At 45.0% G+C, this 9853-nt stretch overlaps 2 protein-coding genes across 4 annotated transcripts in view; both read left to right on the top strand.

Moving 5' to 3' along the window:
- The window catches only part of LOC147340446 (putative protein SSX9), a 130160-nt gene that overhangs the window by 55219 nt on the left and 65088 nt on the right, over positions 1–9853 (top strand). The window lies entirely within an intron of this gene.
- SPACA5 (sperm acrosome associated 5) lies at positions 4067–6433 on the top strand. Its single transcript, XM_086386365.1, has 4 exons — positions 4067–4283; positions 4713–4871; positions 6066–6144; positions 6248–6433. Exons 1-4 carry the CDS (start codon positions 4148–4150, stop codon positions 6342–6344), a joined length of 471 nt encoding a protein of 156 aa, XP_086242491.1. The 5' UTR covers positions 4067–4147; the 3' UTR covers positions 6345–6433.

Below are 9853 nucleotides of genomic sequence, written 5' to 3'. Positions count from 1 at the left end.
GAGTACAGTGACTGCCAGATCCAAAAATGTCCCTGAACTAGTGATACAGCCCTACAGAAACTGTCCCAGGGTTCAGAGTGCATATCCACAAACTATGTGAGACCAATTTTTCTGCTGTGGAGCTAGGATGCCCACTCTCTGTCCTAGGCATCCTCTACCATCAGTCCTTATGGGTACAAATTCATTCAGTAGCCTAAGCATCAGATAACTGGTGAAGGGGTGTGAAAATGTGACAGCTAGCTGGTCCCACCACAGAATCTGCACCATGTGACACTCTCACTTAAAGCCCCCACCCCACCTCACTGGTAAGTCATTACAATTGTTCTTAAGATACATTTTCTCAAAACCGTTGCTATTGTGAGTGGTCATTTTGGACCATGAGGTAGCAGGTGAGTTTGGCAGAGGTACAGCACAGGAGCAGCCAGCTCTTTGGTGATCTTGGAGCTGCCACTCTAGCCCTAAACTGCCTGCCTCCAAGAGAATGATCACTTTCCATCCTGTTCCATCCATTGGTGTTTAGAGTGGTGTTTGTATGTGCAGCCAAACTGAATCCTGAACAATATATCAGACTTTTCTGTCTTGACAGATGTGTCACTAAACAGAGACACATGGGACCTGTGGGGGCAGGAGGGATGAATAATGATGAAGGACAAACTGGGAATGAAACGGTGAGGAGAGACAAAGGATGATGGCAGGGAGATGAATGAGCAGTAGAGTGGAGTGAATGTGGGTAGTGTGGGGCATGAGGGAATGACTGTGCATTCAGTTTTGAATCAATTTGAATCAATTTATGGATGATACTGAATAAATGATGGGAAAATGAGGTACCATCTAAGTGACAAAAATTGAAAGTGGAAGGGGACTGTGAGTGAATGGGGCAATGGAAGGTGGTGAATGTGAATGGGGTTGAAAAAGCAAGAGCGTGCAAGTTGGTATGAGTACCAAGGATTGAAGGGTACATGAATGATGGTCTATGGCCCACAGTATGAATAAAAAGAGGCTAATTTAGGGGAAAAGTAGCAGAGAATGAAAGTCATGTGAGGCACAGAAGGAAGAATGGGGTGCACAAGGGACAGAATAAAATGAAATGGAAATGAATATGTGGTAGAATGTAAATAAGTGAATTGGGTCAAGTTTGTTTGAGTGAAGATACTATGAGGAAGGAAACTGGCCAGAGGTGAATGAGGGGCAGACTTGGATTCAGTTCAGTCCAGTTGCTCAGTCGTGTTCAACTCTTTGCAACCCCATGGAGCGCAGCACACCAGGCCTCCTTATCTATCACCAACTCCCGGAGTTTACCCAAACTCATGTCCATTGAATCGGTGATGCCATCCAACCATCTCATCCTCTGTCATCCCCTTCTCTTCCTGCTCTCAATCTTTCCCAGCATCAGGGTCTTTTCAAATGAGTCAGCTCTTTGCATCAGGTGGCCAAAGTATTAGAGTTTCAGCTTCAACATCAGTCCTTCCAATGAACACCCAGGACTGATCCCTTTAGGATGGACTGGTTGGATCTCCTTGCAGTCCAAGGGACTCTCAAGAGTCTTCTCCAACACCACAGTTCAAAAGCATCAATTCTTTGGCGCTCAGCTTCCTTTATAGTTCAACTCTCACATCCATACATGATTACTGGAAAAACCACAGCCTTGACTAGATGGACCTTTGTTGGCAAAGTAATGTCTCTGCTTTTCAATATGCTATCTAGGTTGGTCATAACTTTTCTTCCAAGGAGTAAGCATCTTTTAATTTCATGGCTGCAGTCACCATCTGCAGTGACTTTGGAGCCCCAAAAAACAAAGTCAGCCACTGTTTCCCCATCTATTTGCCATGAAGTGACGGGACGAGATGCCATGATCTTCGTTTTCTGAATGTTGAGTTTTAAGCCAACTTTTTCACTCTCCCCTTTCACTTTCATCAAGAAGCTCTTTAGTTCTTCTTCACTTTCTGCCATAAAGGTGGTGTCATCTGCATATCTGAGGTTATTGATATTTCTCCCAGCAATCTTGATTCCAGCTTGTGTTTCATCCAGCCCAGCATTTCTCATGATGTACTCTGCACATAAGTTAAATAAGCAGGATGACAATATACAGCATTGACGTACTCCTTTCCCAATTTAGAACCAGTCTGTTGTTCCATGTCCAGTTCTAACTGTTGCTTCCTGACCTGCATACAGATTTCTCAAGAGGCAGGTCAGGTGATATGGTATTCCCATCTCTTTCAGAATTTTCCGCAGTTTATTGTGATCCACACAGTCAAAGGCTTTGGCATAGTCAATAAAGCAGAAATAGATGTTTTTCTGAAACTCTCTTGCTTTTTCGATGATCTGGCACATGTTGGCAATTTGATCTCTGGTTCCTCTGCCTTTTCTAAAGCCAGCTTGAACATCTGGAAGTTCAAGATTCATATATTGTTGAAGTCTTGCTTGGAGAATTTTGAGCATTACTTTACTAGCATGTGAGATGAGTGCAATTGTGCAGTAGTTTGAGCATTCTTTGGCATTGCCTTTCTTTGGGATTGGAATGAAAACTGACCTTTTGCAGTCCTGTGGCCACTGCTGAGTTTTCCAAATTTGCTGGCATATTGGATTATATTGGACTGACTGGGATTAGATTGGGAAATGCAGGGTAGCATTCCAGTAATGGGCAGGGATCCCACTGAGAATCAGCCCAGGTGAATGAGCTGAAGCATGTATGTGAATGGAGGTAAAGATGGTCAGAATGATAGAGGATGGAATTAAAGAGCAGAAGAAGGTGAGGAACTGGCTATTATACAGCAAAAGGAGAGAGGGTGAAGGTCACTTGGCCCAAGATGAGTAAAGTGGGGGAAATGAGGCCCAATGTGAGTAAAAAGTGGTAAATCTGAGACAGAGTGTGACTCAGTGAGGGTACTGTGGGATGAAGTGGGAGCAACTCAACATGAATCAGGAGCAGAACGAGAGTGATGAGTGGAAACAGGGGTTACATTGGGAATGACTTTAAATGAATGAGACAATGAGAGGCAGCATGTGAGTAAATGGAGGCAGTGAAGATAGAGGCAGTGAAAAATGAGAAAGAACAGAGGGGATCAAGCGTAGAGTAAGTATGTGTGGATAACTTGGGCTAGTGTTTGAAAGTAATACAGTTCCAGGAAATGCAGGTAATATGGAGGCAGCCCTTGAGAGAATAGAAGTGAAGAAGGGGCAGAAAGAGAGTGAATGAGGCGAGAATGAGACCCAGAGTCAATGAATAAAGCTGAAGGATGGGCCGCATGAGAGTGGATGGGAGTCATTTGATGCAGTGTCAGGCAGTGAAGGTTAAAGTAGGAAATGAGAGTCTGAGTGGGAGTGAAAGGAGGTGAAGAAGGAAAGGATGTGAGAGAGCTTGGGTTATAGCAAGTAGAGGGTTACGGAATTATAGTAACACAGGGCCCAGCGTGAATGAATATAAGTGGATACAAGACAGTGTAAGTGGACAAGGGAATAAACGGTAGAGTGAGAATGGGGGTGAAAAAGCAGTAGAGTGAACATGTATATGTAATATATAATGTGGGGCAGATTCCAGTAAATGAGGGTGGAACAGAGCACATTAAGTGATGGGAGATGAAGGAGGTGCTGAGAGTGAGTAAAGGGAGGTAATGTGGAGCAGAGGGTGAGGGCACAGTAATCATATTTTATAGAGCATGAGGAATCTGAGGTGGTGGTAGACATGGTGTAGTGACTAGAGCTGACTACTCAGCAGAGTCAGTGCAAATGGAGGTGACCCAGTGGTAGAGCATGATTAATGGGAATAGAGTGGGACAGTGTTAAGGAACATCAGGGAATATGTGCTGAGTGTGAGGTTTAGCACTTGGGTCCTGTCAGTCCCTTGGGTGTCCCAAGCCCCTCTCTCCCTGCATCCCTTTCTGACATCTCTGGGTTTCTCCCTGTCCCTGTCTCCTTCCACCTCTGTGCATATATCAGTATATTTCTTTTTTCTTTGTGTGTGTCTTTAAGAGAGCTGGCACAGGGGAAGATGGTGAGATGCCCAAACCTCTCTCTGGCCTCTGTGTTCTAAAATCTATCACCTAGCTCTTTGCTCATAAAGCCCAGAGTTCCAGTAACCCCTAGTTCTGCACACTGCAGGGTGAGTCTGAAGCAGGGGAGTAAGTTAGGACGACTTGCGGCTGTCATAATGCAGGTCTCAGGCACTATTGTGGTGATCCTGATGGCTGCCAACGTGGAGGCCAAGATCTACGAACGCTGTGACCTGGCAAAGAAGCTGGAAGCAGCAGGCCTCAACGGCTTCAAGGGCTATACCATTGGAGACTGTGAGAACCCAGTTGCCCCAAATCCCACCCATGCAGTGAGCTGCCCACCACACTCAGACCCAGACCCCACCCCCTTGCTATCTGTTATCTCCCCAGGCTAGGGAATGATCCTCTTGGTCACCCTCTGACTGTTATGAGTAGTTTAACTAACTCTAGTTTCATCATCATTGCCTTCCCAACCATTTACCCTCATCTCTACTAACACCACCATCATTACCATCAATGTCACCACTGCTTAAATCACCATGAATGCCATCACCACTGCCATTACCAACACCTTTCCAGAGTCACCAACATCAACACCACCACCAAACCAAGATCATCACCCCCACAACTGAGAGGAAAACCATGCCTGCCCCACTCCCTCCTACCCTCTTCCCTCTTCCCAGGACTCATGCCTCTCTGCTACCTTTTCCCTCCCTGCTCCAGGGCTGTGCATGGCACACTATGAGAGTGGCTTTGACACTTCCTTCGTGAACCACAATCCCGATGGCAGCAGTGAATATGGCATTTTTCAGCTGAATTCCGCCTGGTGGTGTTACAATGGTGTTACACCCAGCGAGAACCTCTGCCACATGGATTGTCATGGTGAGGCAGCACTGAGGACACACTGAAGCCCTGCCTGGCGCCTCCCCAGCGTGCAGAGGGCAAGACTGCCTAAGCCGTAATCTTGAGTAACAAGCAGAAGATTTATAGGGAAAGGAGCAGAGTTGCCTGGGCTGTTTCAGATCCCAACCAGCCTGTATCCTTACCCAGACTGCCCTGAGGTGCTGTCTAGGTCAGGAGGACTCAGAGCTCCCAACCCTCACCTAGAATGGAGGCTGCCATTTTCTAGGACTAGGAATCAGGAGGGGGAAACTGTCCTGATTTGGGATTAGGATTGTCCAGGCCTAGAGGGAAGAAGCTGCTATCTGTCTGTAGGAACAGAAACAAGGTACCTCTGTGCAGAAAGGAGAGAATTTTCCAGACAAGAGTGTTGTATTGTTAAGGACAAAACTGAATAGCAGTAGAAGTTGTTCAGGGGTGGCTGAAATGGAGACTAAGGCTATCTGGGACCAGCCCAAATGGAGGTTGAAGCTGTCCAAGTCCTGCCACAGTGACAGAAGAGGTAACCCAGGACTTGTCCACTTGAAGGTTGAGGTCATCCAGGACTAGTCAACATGGTGGTTGAGATTATTAACTAGTCCAAATGACAGTTAAGGTCATCCTCGTCCATCCACCATAGCAGTTAAGATCATTTAGGACCAGGCACCATGGTAGCTGCAGTTGAACAGGACTAGTCAACATGGAGACTAAGGTCACTTGTAGCCAATAAGAATGGGTGTTGAGGTTATCCAGGACCTGACAACATAGTGTTTGAAGTCCCCAGGACTGGCCAACCTTGCAGTTGAATGGTTTCCCAACAAGCCAACATCCACTGCAGTTGAGATCATTCATAACCAAACAAAATGACAGACAGTTGAAGTCATACAGAATTGGCCAACATGGAGTCTGAGGTTGTCCAGGACCAGTCAATATGGTGGGTGAGGTTATATATAACCAGCCAACATGATAGTCAAAATCACCTAGGATCAGTCAATGGGTTAAGGTTCTATAGAACCAGTCAACATGGTAGTTGATGTAATTCATAACAGGCTGATAAGTAAATCAAGGTCATCTAGAATCAGGCAGTATAGTGGTTGAAGATATTCAGGTTCCAAGAAACCTAGAACCCCTGGTCCCTTCATATACTGTCACCCTGTTCCTAGTACCCCAGAATACTCTGTCACCTCTTCTCTTTAGAACTGCTCAACCGCCATATTCTGGATGACATTATGTGTGCCAAGAAGGTAGTGTCCTCAGAGAGTGGCATGAGTGCTTGGTACGTTCATGGGGATGGCTTGGACCCTGGGTAGCTGGGATAGTGCCACTGTCACCCCATCAGCCTGTCCACTTCATCCTCCCTCTCTCCCTTCATTTCCCAGGGATTCTTGGAACCAACACTGTTATGGCTATGATTTATCTGAATGGCTCAGGGGATGTCATATGAATGCAAAACCTAACAAAAAAATTATTTCATGACTCAGCTTCCCAGGAATGGAGATTTTATTTTCCTCTCTGTTCTTTCTTCTGTGGCTATAATAAAGGATGATATCTGTAAACAATGCAAACAACCTCTGATGTCTGGCTTTCTTCATTTTTCCAGTGCCTTAAGGTGCCCCTATTCAATCACTCCCTCCATATAGTCAAAGCTCTAATCAGGGGACATGAGATCACTTGGGGTGGGGCTGGAAGATAATGTAGTGATTAAGAATATAGGTTCTCCTGGGTTCAGATACCATCTCTACCACTTACTAGCTGGGTTGCCTTGTGTAAGGCACTTAATTTCTTTGTGCCTCTGTTTCCTCATCTGCAAAATGAGGATGATAGTGGTAGTAACTATCTCCTGGGGTTGTTGAGAGAATTAAATGAATTAATGTCTGTTTAAGGTACATAAAGTGGTACACAAAGCAGTTCTAAGTCTGGAGGTAGAAGAGTGGAGTAGGGAGGTATGAAAATTGGCTTCCCTTAAAAAGTATCACTCCCAGTTGAAGTAACTATAGGGTGTTTAATTAAGGCAAATACAGAATCTTCAGGGGAAAATTGAATTGGTTTCAGCTTACACAGGAAGCTCAGTAGGAATTGGGATTTTGAAGCATTCACATTCTCTCACATAGTACCATTCTAACTCTCAGCCCCCAACTCCTTCTTTCATGATCTATAACCAAAGTTTCAAATGACAAACTGGGAATTTAGGCCAGGAATTCAACAGCTGCACAAGGTAATAATTATTTTTACAGTCCATTTTGAGCAGAGAATTTAGGCATTTGAACTTGCCATTCTTTCCCTTTATGCTGGCCAGCCCCATTGGAAGCAGCCACCCCCATGAGGAAACAGTCTCTCACATTCTTTGTATTCTTTGATTGCAGTGGATATTCAACTACCCAAAGCCTTGTTTTCAGTGCTGACTTCATTCAAGATAAGCACAGATGATCATTAAGGCGGCTATCTGCACTGCATGCTGAGAAATGCCAGAGCCCCCTTCCTTAATGCCACCTGGATTTCCCCTGCCTTCACCCTCAACCAGCCTAGATGACCAAATTTCACATTTCCTTGAGGGTCCAATAAAAGGTACCATCACACTGGATACCAATTTCTGAATGAGATACTTATTTATCAAATGAAGCATAGATAAACTCTGGTGAATTTAAGTAAAAATCAGATCTTCTAAAACCCTAGCAGGTAGCTCACAGTATTTCTGGGAAGATTGCATGATCAAATTCAGAAAGGGGGAAGGTCCACACACACAGAAAAAGCCAAAATCTTGACCACAGAATAGGTCGGGGCAGATACACTAGCACTGGGACTTCGCTGGTGGTCCAGTGGCTATGATTCTGCACTCCCAATGCAGGGGGCCTGCGTTCAATCCCTGATGAGGAAATTCGATGCCACATGCAGCAACTGAAAAGATCCCACATGCCACAAGGGAAGATCAAAGACCACAAGTGCTGCAACTAATACTGAGCGCAACTAAATAAGAAATATGGGCATTATCAATTGTTGCTTTTGAAAACTGGATTTGATGCCCTAGTGTTTCCTTCACATTGTTCTGATCATGTATCCCTTCTATTTATTTACATTTATAGTATATCATTGTTATTCCTTGAGTGGTTATCTCTAGATCTCTAATTTTATATCATGGGGTTTACTGATTCTTCTGACCATCAAGGTGTTCTCCCTGAATTGAGCCAGAACATAAGAGAGCCCCTTGTGCTGGCAGGCCTTTGGTTTCCTGAAGAGTTGCATCTCTTTAGTTTTGCCTCAGCAGGACACCTTTGACTGACATGAAGACATTTTAAGTCACACATAGAGCAATGTTATCCCCGCATTTATCACAAGATTGCAGATGAGGCTGAACTATCAGAAAAATGTCTTCAAACCTCAATGCCAGGAAATCTTTGCTTCTGAGAAGTGGCTCACTTTCCCTATATGGTTGAGATAAATAAAGCAAGTGTTTTTCCATCCCTTTATGTCATGGCTTCCAAGAAGCTCAGAAAATAACTAGCTCAACATAATTATGAAAGATCCTATGATCTACATATATACGTTTCAATTTTGCTTTGGTTTTGCCCCACTTTTCTAGTCCTGCTGCTGCTGCTGCTGCTAAGTCGCTTCAGTCGTGTCCGGCTCTGTGTGACCCCATAGAAGGCAGCCCACCAGGCTCCCCCACCCCTGGGATTCTCCAGGCAAGAACACTGGAGTGGGTTGCCATTTCCTTCTCCAATGCAAGAAAGTGAAAAGTGAAAGCGAAGTCGCCCAGTCATGTCCGACCCTCAGCGACCCCATGGACTGCAGCCCACCAGGCTCCTCAACAAATAATAATATACTAAAAACATAAGGTTTATTATATGTGTGCCGGGTATTGTTCTAAACACTCAATTATCTTCACAACAACCATAATGGTGTAGGTATTATTATTACCACTCTCTTCATCATCATCCCCATTTCACAGATGGGGAAACTAAGGCGCAGAGAAGTTGGAGACTTGCCTAAACTTAGAAAGTTATTAAGGACACTTTGGGTCCAGAGTCTGTGTTCTTAATCACTATTAGTTCCTTGCCTCTAAGTGTCCTAACAGGTCGCAGGGAGGGGAGCAAATAACAACTTGCCTGGAACTTAGTCATGTCTGACTTGTGGAGTGAGGGCAGTGGTCTAAAAAGGCAGAACAGTTGAGTGAAGAAAACAGAAGAGTTGGACATGGCATGGAAAAGTTAGATTGAAAGTTCACCAAATCATCAGGCTAGAAGTCCATAAATGCCAGTTAAAATGGCCATAACTATAGCCAAAAAATGGGAAAGAACATGTTTTCCCCGCAGACCTCCATCATTCAACATCACCACCCTATCAGGGACCTCACCGGACCTCCCAACACTCATTCTCACCCATTACTGACTCCAGAGACCCGCCCCCCATTTCACACCCTACAGACCCTCCCATCACTCCAAATACCCTCATCATTCACTCTACAGATTCCCCCATCACTGACTTTAGAGACCTCCCATCACAAACCCCACAAATGTGTCATCACACACACCCCCAAAAAAACACACCCATCAATTACCCTACACACCCTATCACTCATCCCACATCCCCTGTCACGCATTCCACAGATGCTATCACTCAGCTTACAGACCTCTCACCATGTACCCCCGGAGACTTTTATTGGGCATATCAGAGCACCTCTCCAAGTAATCACCCAGTAAATTCACGTCTTTACAAAGCCCATACTCACACGTGTAACTGCCCACAGACCACTAGCCCTGTCTCACTTTCATTCTGAGTGAACCCTCTACCCTCTTTCATCCCCTTCTCTGATGTTAAGAACAGAATTCTTATTCTGGCGAGATCTGCCTGGAATTTCCAAAATCAGTCACAACTTCTTCCGACAACTACTTTCTTGGTCCTTGACCCCCACCATCGGTGCATTCCTGATCACCGGGCAATTGCTCTTCCTAAGACCATCAGTGTTAGTAGCCCGTAGCATCACTGAT

This window comes from Bos grunniens, chromosome X (assembly GCF_055505025.1).
Source record: "Bos grunniens cultivar Pamir isolate PY7600 chromosome X, Bosgru_T2T1.0, whole genome shotgun sequence".
NCBI classification, from domain to species: Eukaryota; Metazoa; Chordata; class Mammalia; order Artiodactyla; family Bovidae; genus Bos; species Bos grunniens.
Note: the sequence above shows the minus strand (reverse complement) of the source record. Positions and strands in the feature narration are given on the sequence as shown.

What these genes read in the sequence shown, in the direction of transcription:
- SPACA5 (XM_086386365.1), top strand. Translation starts at nt 4,148, where the DNA reads ATGCAGGTCTCAGGCACTATTGTGGTGATCCTGATGGCTGCCAACGTG. An exon ending in GGGCTATACCATTGGAGACT is followed by an intron (nt 4,284 to 4,712) that starts GTGAGAACCCAG and finishes TCCCTGCTCCAG; the next exon opens with GGCTGTGCATGGCACACTAT. An exon ending in CTGCCACATGGATTGTCATG is followed by an intron (nt 4,872 to 6,065) that starts GTGAGGCAGCAC and finishes TCTTCTCTTTAG; the next exon opens with AACTGCTCAACCGCCATATT.